The sequence below is a fragment of the Oncorhynchus nerka genome, linkage group LG2, assembly GCF_034236695.1.
Source record: "Oncorhynchus nerka isolate Pitt River linkage group LG2, Oner_Uvic_2.0, whole genome shotgun sequence".
In the NCBI taxonomy this organism is placed as follows: Eukaryota; Metazoa; Chordata; class Actinopteri; order Salmoniformes; family Salmonidae; genus Oncorhynchus; species Oncorhynchus nerka.
Window position 1 is genome coordinate 19,325,334 of NC_088397.1, and position 21,602 is coordinate 19,346,935.

The following is a 21,602-nucleotide window of genomic DNA, read 5'->3' on the forward strand; positions in this document are numbered from 1 at the left end:
TTTCTCACTAAATGTAACTTAGGACTACTGATGATTAAGCATTAAAACATAATTTTCTTTTTCCTCAGAATGTCGCCTTCATCTTCCCTCAGTTCCTCTACCAGTTCTTCTGTGGCTTCTCCCAACAGGTACATAAAAGATGTGCCCAAAATTGTAGTACTTTAAAACATGACTTTGTGGAGAAGTTTGAATTGTTTTTCTCTGGTTAAGAATGCATGACAAATGAGTAAGGTATACATATTGTTTTAAATGACTGATCTTGGTTGTTCTCTACCATCCTGTCTCTCTGCAGCCGCTGTATGACACAGCCTATCTGACACTGTACAATATCAGCTTTACCTCTCTACCCATCCTGCTCTTCAGCCTCATCGAGCAGCACATCAACATGGACATCCTCAAGAAAGACCCCTCCCTCTACAGGTACACTACATGGCCAAACTATGTGGACACCTGCTTGTCAAACATCTCACTCCAAAATCATGGGCATTAATAGGAGTTAGTCCCCCCTTCGAGCAGCCTCCACTCTACTGGGAAGACTTTTCACTAGATGTTGGAACATTGCTACAGGGACTTGCTTCCTTTCAGCCAGAAGAGCATTAGTTGGCGTTCCAATTCATCCCAAAAGTGTTTGATGGGGTTGAGGTCAGGGCTCTGTGCAGGCCAGTCAAGTTCTTCCACACAGATCTCGACAAACCATTTCTGTTTGAACCTCGCTTTGTGCACGGGGGCATTGTCATGCTGAAACAGGAAAGGGCCTTCCCCAAACTGTTGCCACAAAGCAAAGCACAAAGCAAAGATATCCCTTCACTGGAACTAAGGGGCCTAGCCCAAACCATGAAAAACAGCCCCAGACCATTATTTCTCCACTGAACTTTACAGTTGTCACTATCCATTCAGGCAGGTAGCGTTCTCCTGGCATCCTCCAAACCCAGATTCATCCGACGGACTGCCAGATGGTGAAACGTGATTCATCACTATATTTTTATTTATTTAACCTTTATTTAACCAGGCAAGTCAGTTAAGAACAAATTCTTATTTTCAATGACGGCCTAGGAACAGTGGGTTAATGTTCAGTGTGCCTGTTCAGGGGCAGAACGACAGATTTGTACCTTTTCAGCTCGGGGGTTTGAACTTGCAACCTTCCGGTTACAAGTTGAATGCTCTAACCACCACTCTCTTGCCGCCCCAAGAGAACGTGTTTCCACTGCTCCAGAGTACAATGGCGGCGAGCTTTACACCACTCCAGCCGATGCTTGGTAATCGGTGATGTCAGCTGTAATACTGCAGATTGTAGCTTTTATCAATGTAATTGTCTGCGTCATTTCAAATCCCCCATATATATTTTTGTATACATATTTTTCAAAATATATTTTCCTTTATTATTTTTCCCCTAACCCTACCACCCCTCCCATAACCCTTCCACCCCTCCCCTCCCCTAATTGGAGTAAACTAATGGACAACAACACTGGAGTGATAGTTGCTGATAATGGGCCTCTGTACGACCTATGTAGATATTCCATTTACAACATTAACAATGTCCACACTGTATTTCTGAACAATTAGATGTTATTTTAATGGACAAAAAAAGTGCTTTTCTTTAAAAAACAATACATTTCTAAGTGACCCTAAACTTTTGAACGGTAGTGTACTCCTGTTTACACCTGTCAGCAGCAGGTGTGGCTGAAGTAGCTGAATCCATTCATTTGAAGCTGTGTCCACATACTTTTGTATATATAGTGTAGGCGCTACCCACCAACTGCCTGTCCCAGCATGCAATAGTGTGATGTGATACATTTGTGTAGACTGTTAGAAAATCTCACATTGGGAATGTTCCTCAGTTGATCTCTTCCACAGCGTTTCCTCAGATCATACTGAGCAGATCATTGTAAAATCCTATCAGCTCTTGGCAAACTGTGACTGCCATCTCTCTCCTCGTAGGAACTCTGTTACTAAACAACAGCCACATTCACATTCTCAAGATGTTGTAAGACGTTACTTGATAATAATAGAATCACGTAGACAGACTTGTTTGTGAATCCATATATACAGTGTAAAGCTCACATTGTTCAGTGGTGTTGCCAGTAAATGCTTGATGTTTGTGTTTGCTTTTCCTCTCTCTGCCTGGTGACAATCAATACTCCATTTTCCTGCTAGCTACCTATGGGTAATTGTGTGGAAAATGTAGGCTAACAATGCAGCAGGCAGAAAGGCATCTGACTGGCGTCAGGTCATTCCTCCATGCCTGGATTTGTCAGCTAACTGTTAAATCAATGCTGCCTTGCTCACGGTTGTGGTGGAGGAATGCTGTTTTAGCTCTGGAGACTAATAGAAAGTGAGATTGATGTTAGCTTGGAATTCTTCTGGTTAAAGGGACAATTCACCCCAAAATCTAAATGTGTCAGACATTAGTATGAATTGAAAGGAATCTATAGATGAATGGGAAAACATAACCATCTAATTAAATCCAAAAATACATAGTATATAGACTAATGTAATGCAAGCATTATGCTCAGGTGTCTGGTCATCAGATAACATGGATCTCTTGTCTCCTCTCTACAGGGACATAGTTAAGAACTCCCTCCTATATTTACTGTATATAATGTGCACTGTAATGTTTCTTCTCTACAGGGACATAGCTAAGAACTCCCTCCTATATTTACTGTATATAATGTGTACTGTAATGTTTCCTCTCTACAGGGACATAGCTCAGAACTCCCTCCTATATTTACTGTATATAATATGTACTGACTTAAATGTAAATGTAAATGTACTGTAATGTTTCCTCTCTACAGGGACATAGTTAAGAACTCCCTCCTATATTTACTGTATATAATGTGCACTGTAATGTTTCTTCTCTACAGGGACATAGTTAAGAACTCCCTCTTATATTTACTGTATATAATGTGCACTGTAATGTTTCCTCTCTACAGGGACATAGCTCAGAACTCCCTCTTATATTTACTGTATATAATATGTACTGTAATGTTTCTTCTCTACAGGGACATAGTTAAGAACTCCCTCCTATATTTACTGTATATAATGTGCACTGTAATGTTTCTTCTCTACAGGGACATAGTTAAGAACTCCCTCCTATATTTACTGTATATAATGTGCACTGTAATGTTTCTTCTCTACAGGGACATAGTTAAGAACTCCCTCCTATATTTACTGTATATAATGTGCACTGTAATGTTTCTTCTCTACAGGGACATAGTTAAGAACTCCCTCCTATATTTACTGTATATAATGTGCACTGTAATGTTTCCTCTCTACAGGGACATAGTTAAGAACTCCCTCCTATATTTACTGTATATAATGTGCACTGTAATGTTTCTTCTCTACAGGGACATAGTTAAGAACTCCCTCTTATATTTACTGTATATAATGTGTACTGTAAAGTTTCCTCTCTACAGGGACATAGCTCAGAACTCCCTCCTATATTTACTGTATATAATATGTACTGTAATGTTTCCTCTCTACAGGGACACAGCTAAGAACTCCCTCCTATATTTACTGTATATAATGTGTACTGTAATGTTTCCTCTCTACAGGGACATAGCTCAGAACTCCCTCCTATATTTACTGTATATAATGTGTACTGTAATGTTTCCTCTCTACAGGGACATAGTTAAGAACTCCCTCCTATATTTACTGTATATAATGTGCACTGTAATGTTTCTTCTCTACAGGGACATAGTTAAGAACTCCCTCCTATATTTACTGTATATAATGTGTACTGTAATGTTTCCTCTCTACAGGGACACAGCTAAGAACTCCCTCCTATATTTACTGTATATAATGTGCACTGTAATGTTTCCTCTCTACAGGGACATAGCTCAGAACTCCCTCCTATATTTACTGTATATAATGTGTACTGTAATGTTTCCTCTCTACAGGGACATAGTTAAGAACTCCCTCCTATATTTACTGTATATAATATGTACTGTAATGTTTCCTCTCTACAGGGACATAGTTAAGAACTCCCTCCTATATTTACTGTATATAATATGTACTGTAATGTTTCCTCTCTACAGGGACATAGTTAAGAACTCCCTCCTATATTTACTGTATATAATGTGTACTGTAATGTTTCCTCTCTACAGGGACATAGTTAAGAACTCCCTCCTATATTTACTGTATATAATGTGTACTGTAATGTTTCCTCTCTACAGGGACATAGCTCAGAACTCCCTCCTATATTTACTGTATATAATGTGTACTGTAATGTTTCCTCTCTACAGGGACATAGCTCAGAACTCCCTCCTATATTTACTGTATATAATATGTACTGTAATGTTTCCTCTCTACAGGGACATAGTTAAGAACTCCCTCCTATATTTTCTGTATATAATGTGTACTGTAATGTTTCCTCTCTACAGGGACATAGCTAAGAACTCCCTCCTATATTTACTGTATATAATATGTACTGTAATGTTTCCTCTCTACAGGGACATAGCTCAGAACTCCCTCCTATATTTACTCTGTATAATGTGTACTGTAATGTTTCCTCTCTACAGGGACATAGCTAAGAACTCTCTCCTGCGTTGGCCCATTTTCATCTACTGGACCTTCCTGGGGGTGTTCGACGCCGTCGTCTTCTTCTTTGGTTCTTACTTCCTGTTCAACAACAGCACCTTCACCAGCAACGGACAGGTAAAGACACCGTCGCCGTGGCTACTGGAGTACTGCGTTATAGTGTATATGTTGGTGTGATGTATATAATGATCGTCTGATCATACTGCACTTCTCCAAGCCCATGTCAAGTGTTTATGTTCCTGCCGTGAAGGAGTGTCCAGTGATTGTGATGTGGAGTGGCTGATTGTGACTGTGGGTTATGAGTGAGTTCACTGGTCGCACACAGGTTGGATCGACGTTGTTTCCACGTTTTGTCAACGTGGAAAACGTAATTGTCATCAATGTACATTTGACCCAGCTTTTCCCCACAATTCAACATGGACCTTTGAGTTCATTTGACATTGAATACCTGTTAGTGACCAACATTCTAAAACTTCAGTCAGAACAGCTGTCGTCTGTGGAAGGTGTGGTGATTTTAGGTAAATGGAGGACATAAGATCTCCTTGCCTGCAGATTCACCTGTGATCCTTTGCATAAAACCATGACCGGATCTCCCATTCATATCTATGAAAGGAAAGCATGTTGAGACTGCAGACATCTTTCTCTGTGCTGTTTCTCCTTTTATAGCTCTTCCTTTATATCACTTTAACCTGTTGGATTGCTTTGATTTGCCTGTTTTTGCTTTATTTCCTTTGAATATCAGATGTTTTAGTTTTCTGGCTTCCAGTTCTTTCTGTTATTTTCTTCCTCTTCTTCCTCCTCCTCTTCTTCTCCTCTTACCTTTATGTTGCTTGTTCTTTATGCTTCTCGTCCTCTCCTCAGCTAATGACAACCAACACACAGATGGTAAGCCTGTCCCTATCTGTCTGTCACCCTGTTTTAGTTGGACTGCCCCCCCTCCACTGCCCGTCACATTGCGTAACCAGACCGCCCGTCATCATCTCATCCAATAGGTATCCCCTCATATCCAACCCCTACTGCCTGTATAGGCCAATGAGCTGTAGGTATATCCGTGTAGTAATAGTAGACCCATACTCCAACACCACTCTTGTCTCATTGTGTAGTTGCCGTAGTCCAGACTTCCTCATGTTGTTTGTGTGTCCGGTACAACAGTGGTTTCTGCTAGTAGACATCCACCATGGAGGGTGGTAGGGAACGGCTCATATTGAGTCTTTAGGGCAGGGTTTTGTTTCCGCCCAGCTTTAACACACCTGTTGTAGATAATCAACAAATGGTATTGATCTATAACACAATTGATCTGATGTGTTAGAGCTGGGCTGGAACACAAGCCTGTACACGCCGCGACCCTCCAGGACCAGGATTGGCTACCCCTACTCTAAGATGTCATCTCCTGTCAGAACGCAAGGCTGAAGACTGTAAGACTGGGTCAGGCATCAGGGTATTAGAGCTCAGGGTTCACACTGTTCCACCCGTACACTATAGACTACAGTATGTGACAAAGGAAATGAATGGCCAAGTACATTTGACGGATATTGTTGTATAGGACATGTCAGGTTGATATTTCATAACAAAATGTGGGCAGACTAGACTTCTATCTAACTTATTGTTTTGGTGGAATATTTGTCAGATAAAAGGAAAGGGTGAAAACAGGAAGTATAAACAACACAGACAGAAGGAGTCTGTTTTTCAAGGTACTCTTCTATCACTGCATTTCATTGGCCCTTGCAGTAGTTTTAAAGAAGCAGCTCATTTTGACTGTTAAACGGATATTTCTCCCTCAGTCAAAGTTTGTCAGGTTTATTCATACATTGGGGGGAATTGTCCCTTTAAGCCCCCTTGAGGAAAGCAGGTGGGTTTATGTGTTGGTAGGTAACTTCATGTTGTTGACCCTCATCACTGTTGGTTTGGGTATTAGCATTCCATCAACATCACAAGCTATTTGAACATACAGAATATGTTTTATTTGTGAAGAATATTTATTTTATAGACACATGTAGGTAATTTCAGGTTATTCTATACTTTAAATACAGAACTAAGAGAAATATAGTGCACATATTGTTGTTGTTTGAAGCAGCTTGAAAATAGTTTAATATCCATTTTCCATCTCTGCGCTGGTTTGACTTCATATATAATTGAATGAAAAAAACATATCTGGAAAATACAACTAAACTGTGTGATTTTTGTATGGATTAATCCTGGATAATTGCTCATTTAAAAAGCTTAACATAGCAACAAACATATGTAGTAATGCAAAGGAAATGTAGTTTAGTCAAGGCTGACTGTAATTACAGTAGCATACTGTCCTCTGAAATGGCTGCATGTCTAATAGTGTGATTTCTCTCTGTAATACCTTCCTCTCCACAGATGTTTGGTAACTGGACGTTTGGGACTCTGGTCTTCACTGTGCTGGTGTTCACAGTCACCTTAAAGGTACAGTAATGTCCTACTCATCACTACCGCTAAGGCACTACTTTACAGTAACATCCTACTCATCACCACCGCTAAGGCACTACTTTACAGTAACATCCTACTCATCACCACCGCTAAGGCACTACTTTACAGTAACATCCTACCCATCACCACCGCTAAGGCACTACTTTACAGTAACATCCTACCCATCACCACCGCTAAGGCACTACTTTACAGTAACATCCTACCCATCACCACCGCTAAGGCACTACTTTACAGTAACATCCTACTCATCACCACCGCTAAGGCACTACTTTACAGTAACATCCTACTCATCACCACCGCTAAGGCACTACTTTACAGTAACAGCCTACCCATCACCACCGCTAAGGCACTACTTTACAGTAACAGCCTACCCATCACCACCGCTAAGGCACTACTTTACAGTAACATCCTACTCATCACCACCGCTAAGGCACTACTTTACAGTAACATCCTACTCATCACTACCGCTATAAGGCACTACTTTACACTAACATCCTACCCATCACCACCGCTAAGGCACTACTTTACAGTAACATCCTACACATCACCACCGCTAAGGCACTACTTTACAGTAACATCCTACCCATCACCACCGCTAAGGCACTACTTTACAGTAACATCCTACCCATCACCACCGCTAAGGCACTACTTTACAGTAACAGCCTACCCATCACCACCGCTAAGGCACTACTTTACAGTAACATCCTACTCATCACTACCGCTAAGGCACTACTTTACAGTAACATCCTACCCATCACCACCGCTAAGGCACTACTTTACAGTAACATCCTACTCATCACTACCGCTAAGGCACTACTTTACAGTAACATCCTACCCATCACCACCGCTAAGGCACTACTTTACAGTAACATCCTACCCATCACCACCGCTAAGGCACTACTTTACAGTAACATCCTACTCATCACCACCGCTAAGGCACTACTTTACAGTAACATCCTACCCATCACCACCGCTAAGGCACTACTTTACAGTAACATCCTACCCATCACCACCGCTAAGGCACTACTTTACAGTAACATCCTACTCATCACTATCGCTAAGGCACTGCTTTACAGTAACATCCTACCCATCACCACCGCTAAGGCACTACTTTACAGTAACATCCTACTCATCACTACCGCTAAGGCACTACTTTACAGTAACATCTTACCCATCACCACCGCTAAGGCACTACTTTACAGTAACCTCCTACTCATCACCACCGCTAAGGCACTACTTTACAGTAACATCCTACTTATCCCTACCTCTAAGGCACTACTTTATGCTAGATGTTAAAGGGACTCGATATTAGAGTGAATTCTACTGTTTTGAATTAATTACCATTCGATGGTCTTTCTCCACCTCTCTTTCTGTCTCTCTCTCTTTCTGTCTCTCTCTCTCTCTCCCCCCTCTTTCTCTCTCTCTCTCTCTCTCTCGCTCTCTCTCTCTCTATCTCCCCCTCTCTCTCTCTCTCTCTCTCTCTCTCTCTCTCTCTCTCTTTCTTTCTTTCTCTCTTTCTCTCTCTCTCTGTCTCTGTGTCTCTCTCTGTCTCTGTCTCTCTCCATCTCACAGCTCGCCCTGGACACACACTACTGGACGTGGATCAACCACTTTGTCATCTGGGGCTCGCTGCTTTTCTTCGTCATCTTCTCTCTGCTTTGGGGAGGCATCATTTGGTATGTATTAGTATATCTTATTGTTTTCTGTTCTCCATGTTACCAGGGGAAGTACTATGTGTTTATGCAGATTTTATAAACATAGATATAGGTGAAATAGATATTGTCTTCTCGGTCTCCCTACCAGAGGTTGTACTATGTGTTCATTGATCCTCTCTCCTCTCCCCAGGCCCTTCCTGAACTACCAGAGGATGTACTATGTGTTCATTGAGAGGTTCTAGATGTATAATAACTAGATCCTCTCTCCTCTCCCCAGGCCCTTCCTGAACTACCAGAGGATGTACTATGTGTTCATTGAGAGGTTCTAGATGTATAATAACTAGATCCTCTCTCCTCTCCCCAGGCCCTTCCTGAACTACCAGAGGATGTACTATGTGTTCATTGAGAGGTTCTAGATGTATAATAACTAGATCCTCTCTCCTCTCTCCAGACCCTTCCTGAACTACCAGAGGATGTACTATGTGTTCATTGAGAGGTTCTAGATGTATAATAACTAGATCCTCTCTCCTCTCCCCAGGCCCTTCCTGAACTACCAGAGGATGTACTATGTGTTCATTGAGAGGTTCTAGATGTATAATAACTAGATCCTCTCTCCTCTCTCCAGACCCTTCCTGAACTACCAGTGGATGTACTATGTGTTCATTGAGAGGTTCTAGATGTATAATAACTAGATCCTCTCTCCTCTCTCCAGACCCATCCTGAACTACCAGAGGATGTACTATGTGTTCATTGAGAGGTTCTAGATGTATAATAACTAGATCCTCTCTCCTCTCCCCAGGCCCTTCCTGAACTACCAGTGGATGTACTATGTGTTCATTGAGAGGTTCTAGATGTATAATAACTAGATCCTCTCTCCTCTCTCCAGACCCTTCCTGAACTACCAGAGGATGTACTATGTGTTCATTGAGAGGTTCTAGATGTATAATAACTAGATCCTCTCTCCTCTCCCCAGGCCCTTCCTGAACTACCAGTGGATGTACTATGTGTTCATTGAGAGGTTCTAGATGTATAATAACTAGATCCTCTCTCCTCTCCCCAGGCCCTTTCTTGAACTACCAGAGGATGTACTATGTGTTCATTGAGAGGTTCTAGATGTATAATAACTAGATCCTCTCTCCTCTCTCCAGACCCATCCTGAACTACCAGTGGATGTACTATGTGTTCATTGAGAGGTTCTAGATGTATAATAACTAGATCCTCTCTCCTCTCCCCAGGCCCTTCCTGAACTACCAGAGGATGTACTATGTGTTCATTGAGAGGTTCTAGATGTATAATAACTAGATCCTCTCTGCTCTCCCCAGGCCCTTCCTGAACTACCAGAGGATGTACTATGTGTTTATTCAGATGTTGTCCAGCGGTCCGGCCTGGCTCAGCATAAGCCTGCTCATCGTCATCAGTTTGCTGCCTGATGTGGTCAAGAAGGTCGTCTGCAGGGCCCTGTGGCCCACCACCACAGAACGCATCCAGGTGGGCGAGCACACACACACACACACATTATGCACAGAAGTACATGCTTACATTTGCATACACCCTAGAGGTCGACCGATTATGATTTTTCAACGCCAATACCGATTATTGGAGGACCAAAAAGGGCGATACCGATTAATCGGCCAATTTAATTTAATTTTTTTTTTTTTTTTTAATAATGACAATTACAACAATACTGAATGAACACTTATTTTAACTTAAAATACATCAATAAAATGAATTTAGCCTCAAATAAATAATGAAACATGTTCAATTTGTTTTAAATAATGCAAAAACAAAGTGTTGGAGAAGAATGTAAAAGTACAATATGTGCCATGTAAGAAAGCTAACGTTTAAGTTCCTTGCTCAGAACATGAGAACATATGAAAGCTGGTGGTTCCTTTTAACATGAGTCTTCAATATTCCCAGGTAAGAAGTTTTAGGTTGTAGTTATTATAGGAATTATATGACTATTTCCCTCTATACCATTTGTATTTCATTAACCTTTGACTATTGGATGTTCTTATAGGCACTTTAGTATTGCCAGTGTAACAGTATAGCTTCCATCCCTCTCCTCGCTCCACCCTGGGCTCGAACCAGGAACACAACAGCCACCCTCGAAGCAGCGTTACCCATGCAGAGCAAGGGAAACAACCACCCCAAGGCTCACAGCGAGTGACGTTTGAAACGCTATTAGTGCGCGCTAACTAGCCAGCCATTTCACTTCGGTTACACCAGCCTCATCTCGGGAGTTGATAGGTTTGAAGTCATAAACAGCGCAATGCTTGACGCACAACGAATAGCTGCTGGCAAAACGCACAAAAGTGCTGTTTGAATTAATGTTTACTAGCACCGGTCAGTCAGATGCTTAAATACTTGTATGCTCAGTCAGATTATACGCAAAGCAGGACACGCTAGATAATATCTAGTAATATCATCAACCAAGTGTAGTTAACTAGTGATTATGAATGATTGATTGTTTTTTATAAGATAAGTTTAATGCCAACTAGCAATTTACCTTGGCTTACTGCATTCGCATAACAGGCAGTCAGTCTCCTTGTGGAGTGCAACGGTCGTTATTGCGTTGGACTAGTTAACTGTGAGGTTGCAAGATTGGATCCCCAGAGCTGACAAGGTGAAAATCTGTCATTCTGCGCCTGAACGAGGCAGTTAACCCACCGTTCCTAGCCCGTCATTGAAAATAAGAATGTGTTCTTAACTGACTTGCCTAGTTAAATAAAGATTACATAAAGGTGTGTAAAAAAAAGAATATATATATATTTTTTAAATCGGCAAATCGGCGCCCAAAAATACCGTTTTCCGATTGTTATGAAAACTTGAAATAGTCCCTAATTAATCGGCCATTCCGATTAATCGGTCGACCTCTAATACACACTCTTGGTTGTATGTTTAAAATCAGAGGATTAAATGTGCATTCTGTATATACGGTATATCATATATATATGTATCACCGTGACTTTAGCTGTATGCTGCGTGTGGATATATTCCAGGTCTTCTTCAAGTAAGTGAGCTGTTGAATCAGTGTGTAGTGTTCACTTCTTCTTCTCAAACAACTCATCTGGAGGGAAACACTGTATAACCTGTTACCCATTCTGAAAGGCTGAGAGTTGTATGTCTGTCATTTCTCTCACTACTGAATGAGCCATTTGTCTCTACTGTGTGCAGTGATTCCTCTGACCTCTCCCTACTGACCTCGGTTCACCTCCCCATGACCCGGAAGAGCTTCCAACACCCTTCTAATTCCTCTTCCTGAAATAGTGATTGATGGTGAACATCAAGTGTTTTTTAAGATACAAAGTGTTCCTTTTAACCCTTCTCTCCTCTCCTCTGTCCCTGCCTGCCCTCTCTACTGGTCTGTGTGACCTTTAACCTCTACCCTCTGACCCCTCTGACCTGTCTCCTTGGGAACGGCAGACAAAGCGGCCATGTCTTACCTCTGAGCAGTCCACCATCTTTATGCTCTCCCAGACTTCAAGCAGACTCAGTTTCTAACCCAACCACCTGACTAGGAGGTCAGGTGACCCTCTCTCAACCTATCCGCATGCCCTCTCCTCCCTCTGTGTCTCTGCATGGACATGTAGTGGTGAATGCTTACAGGTGCCTGTTGACTTGCATGTCCATGCCGTGCATTAAGTGTGCCTTGAAAGAGCGTTGGTTAGAATGCTCATTCATAAATACAGAAACAACGTATCTGACATGAAACAGATATTTGAAGCCCCTTCAAAATGGCAAGTGTCAGTCTTGGTGTGTGTGTGTTTGTGCAGATCTGTGTTATGTTGAGCGTGTGTATCTTGCTGTCCACAGCGAATGAGGGCTGATAGAAACTTTGATGGAGTTATGACCTACAGCCGGGACTCCCTGCTAGATGGGGGGGTTGCCCTGTCCACCTCAGAGGCCTAGCCTCACCACGGTAAAGACAGGAGGAACCGACTCTGAGTGCGGTGAAGAGTGGGGTGAAAAGTGCGGTGAAGAGTGGGGTGAAGAGATGGGTGAAGAGATGGGTGAAGAGTGTGGTGAAGAGTGTGGTGAAAAGTGGGGTGAAGAGTGGGGTGAAGAGATGGGTGAAGGGCTGTGTGAAGAGTGGGGTGAAGGGATGGGTGAAGAGTGGGGTGAAGGGATGGGTGAAGAGTGGGGTGAAGAGTGGGGTGAAGAGTGGGGTGAAGAGTGGGGTGAAGAGTGGGGTGAAGAGTGGGGTGAAGGGCTGTGTGAAGAGTGGGGTGAATGGCTGGGTGAAGAGAAATATGGGCCTGCAGGGTAGCCGGCAGGGTGGCCTAGTGGTATGAGTGCTGGACTAGTAAATGAAAGGTTGCAAGTTCATATCCCTAAGCTGACAAGGTACAAATTTGTCGTTCTGCCCCTGAACAGGCAGTTAACCCACTGTTCCTAGGCTGTCATTGAAAATAAGAATTTGTTCTTAACTGACTTGCCTAGTTAAATAAAGGTCAAATTAAAAAAGAGTGGGGTGAAGGGCTGCGGGGTTGGTTGGTCTCTGACAGTTGGATTTGCTTTGTTTTGTCTTCACCAGAACACTGTGACTTTATGGTATAGACACATACACACACTCACGCACACACACCCTGTGTTAGTGCACCAGTTCATCTAAGGAAACGCTGACGAGAGGAAAACCTGTAAAAATGAATATGTGTCTTTGTGTCTATATCATAAAATCACAGTGTTCTGGTGAAGACAAAACAAAGCAAATCCAACTGTCAGAGACCAACCAACCCTCCGGCCCTTCACCCCACACTTCACCCCACACTTCACCCCACCCTTCACCCCACACTTCACCCCACACTTCACCCCACTCTTCCCCACTCTTCACCCCACTCTTCCCCACTCTTCACTCCGCACTTCACTCCACACTTCACCTCACTCTTCACCCCACTCTTCACCCCACTCTTCACCCATCCCTTCACACAGCCCTTCACCCCACTCTTCACCCCACTCTTCACCCCACTCTTCACCTCACTCTTCACCCCACTCTTCACCCCACTCTTCACCCCACTCTTCACCCATCCCTTCACCTAGCCCTTCACCCCACTCTTCACCCAGCCTTTCACCCCACCCTTCACCCAGCCCTTCACCCCTTCACCCAGCCCTTCACCCCACTTCACCCCAGCTCTTCACCCAGCCTTCACCCCACTCTTCACCCAGCCCTTCACCCCACTCTTCACACAGCCCTTCACCCCACTCTTCACCCAGCCCTTCACCCCACTCTTCACCCAGCCCTTCACCCCACTCTTCACCCAGCCCTTCACCCCACTCTTCACCCAGCCCTTCACCCCTTCACTTCACCCCACTTTCACCCCACACTTCACCCCACTCTTCACCCCACCCCACTCTTCACCCATCCCTTCACCCCACTCTTCACCCAGCCACCCCACTCTTCACCCCACTCTTCACCCCTCTTCACCCTTCACCCAGCCCTTCACCCCACTCTTCACCCCTCTTCAGCCCTTCACCCCACTCTTCACACAGCCCTTCACCCCACTCTTCACTCTTCACCCAGCCCTTCACCCCACTCTTCACCCAGCCCTTCACCCCACTTTTCACCCAGCCCTTCACCCCACTTTTCACCCAGCCCTTCACCCCACTCTTCACCCAGCCCTTCACCCCACTCTTCACACAGCCCTTCACCCCACTCTATGTGTGGAACACTGACAGGCTGTCTAGTCCCAGATTAAGTTTTAAGCATTATGCCATCAGTCTAAGAGTTGTTCATTACCCTAATGAATGAAATATGTTTCCTGGTAAAGCTATCACAACTAGTTAAACATATCAAATAGGTGTCATTCTCTTTTTGAACGCGGAATACATTTATCATCAGTGCCATAGCAATTGTTTTGTGACAGCGGAACAAGTACTATTTTAAAGTAGAGCACTTACCCCCTCCAGTGTTTACAGAAGGTACTGCAGTCTGTGTTTAGTAACGAGCTCAAGGTAACACAATCGGCATCAGCTAAATGAGTAGGATGTCAGGAGATGCGTGGCTCCCCTGTAGCATACTAAGTCTCTGGGCCAGACCTCTCCTTAATTAAACTATGTAGTCCATCTGTTTAGCCTGTGAGACTAGACTCCTGTCCTGACTAGACCAATTCTCAATCTATCCCAAAGTCCCAACTCATACTGCTAGGATCTCCCTCCCCTGCCTAACACCATATGGTCTGGCTTGGGCCCTGTTCCTATACATTTCGAATACATCCTGAATTTGTTCCTCCACCTAGAGGTAGTAAGCACTGAATTGTGTATGGCTGGATAGGTGAAAGCGAGGTTTAGAATCTAGCTTTCACAAATCCACAATAGGTTTGATTGATGTTCAGTGAGTCCAGTTATAAGCTCGGCAGAGTGTTTGTCTGAGACTGAACAGCCGTATTCACCTTGATGTTCTCTGAGGACATGCTGCATGCTTTGACCGACCGTTCACTTCTTCAGTTTGCTTCTGTTTTGCTCCCTGACATCTTTTGCTAACAGGGTCTGGTGTGTTTGTGTTGATGTGGTTTTGGGGTAGGGGTAGTGGTGGGGTTTGTCGTCTTCTGGGTCCACCATGTGGTCAATCCTGGTTCTGGCAGACAGCAGAGTGTCGTATGCAGGCTTTTGTTCCTACCCAGTTTAGACTCACTGGATTAAATAAAATGTTTTGTAAATTAAAGACCACGATAAGTTGAAATGGTTGAATCAGGTGAATGCTGGGCTGGAACAAAACCCTTCACACACCACACCTTTGAGGACCTGAATTGGCTACCACTTCCCTTGATCCAGATAATAACTCCTCTGTTCTCTCCCTCTTTCCTCTCTCTCCTCCCATCTCTCCATCCCTCCCTTACAGAATGCAGACAAGCTGTATAACGGCCAGCTATCGGAGTTCACCCCGCTGGCATCTCTCCACGCGCCCACGCGCAGGAGGGCCGACCACCAGAACCCCATTCCCAGAAGGTCTGAACCCTTCACCAAAAAACTTATGTTCACCCACTGGAGGGGCGGGCCCAACTACTGCACTTTCACCCCACTCCTCCGATTCGCCGGCAACTCCCGTCACTCTGGGGCTGGCAACGCCCACAATGGGGCAGGGCCTGAGACCTCGGTGTAGTCTAGAGTGGAGTTTAGTCTGATTTAGACTGGAAGTCTAGACCAAGATTTCAGTGTTGAGCAATTCACCACTGGAACAATCTGTCCTCTAGACAATAGATATCTAATCTAGACGCGTACAGTTACCAATGTCATTGTGAAAAAGCAAACAAACACCAAATACACACAGAAGGACGATCCACATGATCCACAGTCCTATGGCTGTGTTGTGTTAGCACAAGGAGCTGAGTGAACTGAACAGACTTGGCTCCAGGCAAGCAGTGCCTGTGGATTGGTGGAAAGGGCCTTGGCTCCACCCATTAATGTCTACTGTGGGTCCGAACCCTCAGACCCATCCTGCAGTGTGTGTGTGTGTGTGTGTGTGTGTGTGTGTGTGTGTGTGTGTGTGTCACTCCCCCGTATCTGTCTGTCAACTGTCTGTCATTGATGATGTAATTTAAAGTGTTTGTCATGAAGGATGTCACTCCCCCGTATCTCCCTGCCGACTGTCAACTGTCTGTCAGTGATGATGTCATTTAAAGTGTTTGTCATGAAGGATGTCACTCCCCCGTATCTCCCTGCCGACTGTCAACTGTCTGTCAGTGATGATGTCATTTAAAGTGTTTGTCATGAAGGATGTCACTCCCCCGTATCTCCCTGCCGACTGTCAACTGTCTGTCATTTGAAGTGTCATAAAGCAGGGATGCCCAGTATGAATGGAAGATGTTCAGAGGTATTGCATGTGCTTTAACTGACCACACTTTCCTGTTTTTCTTTTGTCTTGTCTTTTCCTCTCTTCCTCTCTCTTTCTGTCCTGCTTTCTATAGAACAAACTGGTGTTGCCTCTGTGCATATCTCTTATCCAGGAACACGCCATAAGACACTAGAATTTTCCAGTTCAGTTGTAAGTGGCTAGGCCGTGATAGTGGTTTATCTCTACTGGACTAGAGACAGTTCTGTGTGTGTAGTATCCCGTGTCATAGACTGTCCTTGTGTCTACTGTGGAGTGATGTGATTATACCTCCATTCCCCCTTGTAACCGTCCCATTTCCTGACATGGAAGCTGAGGCATCCTGCCTCACGTAGTGCTAAGGACCCACAGTGGGAAACCAGTATGCATGGGAATCCTTTTCCGCCTTAACATCTACACAGTGTTTCCTTTGAAATACACAGTAGTCTGGAACCAAAGGCTCAGACAATACTTTTTCAATGGCTTGCCTTGCTGGCTATTGCCTTACACTGAGACTGGGTGGGACAGAGGAAGAGAAATTCTGCCTTACACCACACCAGGATTGGTGGACAGTATTAGATAGGAGAGAGAACCTACTTTGTTTCTGGGCTTTAACGTTGTCCATGTAGATATCTAACATCTCTCACACTCAGATCTGAAGCCTTTAAAGAGCAGTGGATCTCTGTTACAGAAATACAACATGTAGAATGTAGACATTATGCTCAGCTGCTTTGCTCTGTCCCTTGGCATACATAATATAGAACATACCCATAGAAGTCTCACACGATGCGTGAGAGCCTCATGAAGGTGTTATAAGAGTGTTATAATTCTATCACAAGAGTCTGTCAGGGGTCTTAACATCTCATCTGCCACTGTGTGCTCTCTCCCTCCCTCAGATCCTCTCTGATGCTTTTATGTTTAATTTTCTTTCTTCATGTGTTTTTTTTTTACCTCTACCATTTCTCCTCTTGTTCCTTTTGAAGTGATGCTCGTGTGGATCTGTCCTCTCGAGCCTCACTACATCTCCTCCTCCTCACTGCCGCCTCCTCTCATCCTCCACTCCTCCTCTCATCCATTCATCCATTCACTCCTTCATCCGGTCATGCATCCCTCCATCCGTCTCCTAAGAACACAGTCTGTGTGGTGGGTGTAAGGAGAGAGAGAACGAGAAAGGGAGATGGAGGGGGGACTGTACCAAAACCAAGGTTTTTCTAGACACATTTAGATTTCTTGTGGTCCTGTGGTGCATTGTGGGATCTGTTCAAACCAAGAGGAACAAAAGTATATTGATGTCCCATATATAGAAAGGGATGTTGTAATACACAGTATGTGTGTGTGTGTGTGTGTGTGTGTGTGTGTGTGTGTGTGTGTGTGTGTGTGTGTGTGTGTGTGTGTGTGTGTGTGTGTGTGCAGATATCTGTTTCATTGAAAGCAGCAATGATATTTAAGATGGTCGTCTGTTATTAGGTGTTATTATGAATCTTCACTGAAATGTAAAGACACTAAACATTATACCACAGTCAGAACTATAACACTGGACATTACACCACAGTCAGAACTATAACACTGGACATTACAACACAGTCAGAACTATAACACTGGACATTACACCACAGTCAGAACTATAACACTGGACATTACACCACAGTCAGAACTATAACACTGGACATTACACCACAGTCAGAACTATAACACTGGACATTACACCACAGTCAGAACTATAACACTGGACATTACACCACAGTCAGAACTATAACACTGGACATTACACCACAGTCAGAACTATAACACTGGACATTACACCACAGTCAGAACTATAACACTGGACATTGCTATGACAAGGTTTACAAATAATGAATGAATTAGTGAATGATTCATGAATGAATGATTACAATGGATGACTAAATTATGAGTGACCGGCTGTAAGGAAGGAAGTGGATGACTAAATGATGAGTGACCGGCTGTAAGGAAGGAAGTGGATGACTAAATGATGAGTGACCGGCTGTAAGGAAGGAAGTGGATGACTAAATGATGAGTGACCAGCTGTAAGGAAGTGGATGACTAAATGATGAGTGACCGGCTGTAAGGAAGTGGATGACTAAATGATGAGTGACCGGCTGTAAGGAAGTGGATGACTAAATGATGAGTGACCGGCTGTAAGGAAGTGGATGACTAAATGATGAGTGACCGGCTGTAAGGAAGGAAGTGGATGACTCCAAAAATGGTGAGAACTAGTGTTTTTATCAGCACTTCTGTGGTCATCTGTTAATTAGTTAGAGGATGAATGAGACTGGTACTTAGTTGTTTAGGGTGTTTATAATGTTGACTGACTTGTTTGCTCTGCCTCTGTCATATACCACTGGATGTAATGAGCTTCTCTGTGAGTTTATGAATCAAACAAGCATAACTTCTCTTTCTCTGACAGTTCAACACTCTCCAAACTGAAATATCTCTCTTAATTGCTTTGAGGTCTATTCCATAAAAGCTTGAAAACTTGAAGCAAACTACGCCATTATAAGTTGACTGTATTGTCTAGAATTGATTGTATTGATATTCTTTGTTTGATATTCTGTATAGCATTTTGTCTCTGTTAGGTTTCCTGTTTGAAAAGGCCTAGAGCTCAACTCAAATGTCAGTTGGTTTGGAGGAAAATGTTGGTTTTGTGAGCGACAAACCCTCAGAAAGATGGAGAAAGAGAGAGTATGTGCATTTGCCTGTTTTAGTCCTGTAGGTGTTGCTGGCTATGCTTCAGAATATTGAATGTATATGAAGCCTACTCCTTAAAGCCTGTCATTATGACATATATCTGTGTTTTAGGATCTTAGTAATATCAGCAAACAAGGATGGATGCTATTGAACAAAACTCCCACGTGTTCAACTGTGAGCTAGCTTGTTGCTGTTAGAATTATGTTGGACAAACCACTGCAGTACATCAACGTTTCCATGTTCCAGAACGGAAATGATCACCAAATACTGACACGTAGTAAGAATGTAGTGTTTTTCAGGCAGCGACCCTGTTCTGATCAGAATTCTCTCATTTAGGTATTTTTGTACATCTTTGAAAAATCCTGTTTTGTTAATTTTTTTTCTCCAACGGTAAACAGCCTGAGTGAACAATCTTAATTTAGCCACCAGCTTTGCAACTGTCACGGGGAAGAGAGACATCACGCAAATGAAACAATATAGCTTTACAATTCTGCTTTCTGTCAATTAATATACTAAGATATCCAAGTACAATTGTCTCTTCTGTGTTCCTGCACTGAAATAATACATGTTTCTCGCATGAAATATGGGTTTGTTTTTAAAGATACTTTGAATGCCATTGACTATGGTTTAAGGTGTGACCAAATGAATAACTATAGTAGATGTTTATTGTTCTAATATATAACTTTATTGACTTAGTGAGGCTTGAACTTTACAGCCAGCCTTTACAGTTTAACAGAATGTGTATTTCTCTTCTGCAATGCATCGGCACATAGCGTTATGACATCACTCATAACTTTGACTATATTTACATCTATGTATACTTCTGTACACTCTTTAAGGTGTGTATATATATATATATATTACTGTATGTAGTAAAGGTAATTCATGTACAGTTTTGGGGTCTTTTTCTATACAGTTTTTAACAGATTGAATTCTGTAGATACATGTGGATTTTTGCCAGCCTTTCTGTAGCTATCAATGGCAAACAAATAATTGTACATGTGCTTGTAATAAAACCAAAAATAAAACATGAGTTTGTAGTTTTTGAAAGAAGATTATGAAAGAACCATTAATCTTCCAGTGTTATTAGCCTTACTATTATCATATTTTGTCATATTATATTACATTTTCAGACATTTTCCCATCATGCACAACATTTACACTTCACCCAACAGCCAGATGGTGGTGCTGCAGTATGCCTTATTATGGGCTGTATGCCCAAGACCACCCTTAGCGTTGAACAGAGACTGGGATAACTCATTAATGTTCAAGATGTCATAATGATTAGTACAACTGTGTGAGATTTGATTTGATTTGGACATCCTTTTCAGTTTCCGTCAATTTTGTATCCTCTACCGTCCTCAGGCTTCTGGATCTGAGATCTGTCAATCTGTCTGTCACGGATAAAGAGTATCTAGGCCAGCGTGCTTTATGACAGAATTTAAGACTTCCAGAATCCTGTATTTGTGATGCTTTTATGCTGTTGAAAATAAGTTGTTAGGCTCATATTAATTTAAAGAGGAAAAAGACACAGTGAACTAAGTCTATATCCTTACATTTATTTTCACACTTCAAACATGAATTATCCAGCACATTATTCCCAGGACCCTTATATTTCGTCCCTTGTAAGTGGTATTGGGGGAAACACTTGTGGTGTTTTTGAATGTGCTGAACATGAACACGGCTATGTGCAGGCGGAGGGGTTGTCCTCTTTAGAGCGGTCCCTGCGCCGCTGTGTGCCAGGAGAAGGTTTTAACGTACACTTAAAAACGCTCTCAGCTCCTCACGTCCCTGAGGATGGATGTCTGGCAGTGGAAAATAGGATTTACCCAGAACTGAGAGATGGAGATGGAGAGAAGGGAGGGATGTGGAAGGAGAGGGAGCCAGAGTAAGGGAGAAGGAGACGGAAAGATAGAGGAGAGAGGGATAAATAGAGGAGCGATGGAAAGAGTAGAGAGAAGGGAGGGATGTGGAGGGAGAGGAAGCCAGAGTAAGGGAGAAGGAGACGGAAAGATAGAGGAGAGAGGGATAAATAGAGGAGCGATGGAAAGAGTAGAGAGAAGGGAGGGATGTGGAGGGAGAGGAAGCCAGAGTAAGGGAGAAGGAGACGGAAAGATAGAGGAGAGAGGGATAAATAGAGGAGCGATGGAAAGAGTAGAGAGAAGGGAGGGATGTGGAGGGAGAGGAAGCCAGAGTAAGGGAGAAGGAGACGGAAAGATAGAGGAGAGAGGGATAAATAGAGGAGCGATGGAAAGAGTAGAGAGAAGGGAGGGATGTGGAGGGAGAGGAAGCCAGAGTAAGGGAGAAGGAGACGGAAAGATAGAGGAGAGAGGGATAAATAGAGGAGCGATGGAAAGAGTAGAGAGAAGGGAGGGATGTGGAGGGAGAGGAAGCCAGAGTAAGGGAGAAGGAGACGGAAAGATAGAGGAGAGAGGGATAAATAGAGG

The 21,602-nt window shown here is 43.2% G+C and overlaps 1 protein-coding gene across 1 annotated transcript in view; it reads left to right on the forward strand.

Annotated features, from left to right (window-relative positions):
• LOC115124834 (phospholipid-transporting ATPase IH-like) overlaps positions 1 to 20,183 on the forward strand; it is a 143,758-nt gene extending 123,575 nt beyond the window's left edge. The window contains exons 24-31 of the mRNA XM_065024410.1: positions 69 to 128; positions 293 to 420; positions 4,518 to 4,653; positions 5,398 to 5,421; positions 6,901 to 6,966; positions 8,563 to 8,666; positions 9,968 to 10,133; positions 15,481 to 20,183. Coding sequence (XP_064880482.1) covers positions 69 to 128; positions 293 to 420; positions 4,518 to 4,653; positions 5,398 to 5,421; positions 6,901 to 6,966; positions 8,563 to 8,666; positions 9,968 to 10,133; positions 15,481 to 15,741 — 945 coding nt within the window. The 3' untranslated portion in view covers positions 15,742 to 20,183. The remainder of the gene's footprint in view (positions 1 to 68; positions 129 to 292; positions 421 to 4,517; positions 4,654 to 5,397; positions 5,422 to 6,900; positions 6,967 to 8,562; positions 8,667 to 9,967; positions 10,134 to 15,480) is intronic.
• The last annotated feature ends 1,419 nt before the right edge of the window (positions 20,184 to 21,602 follow it).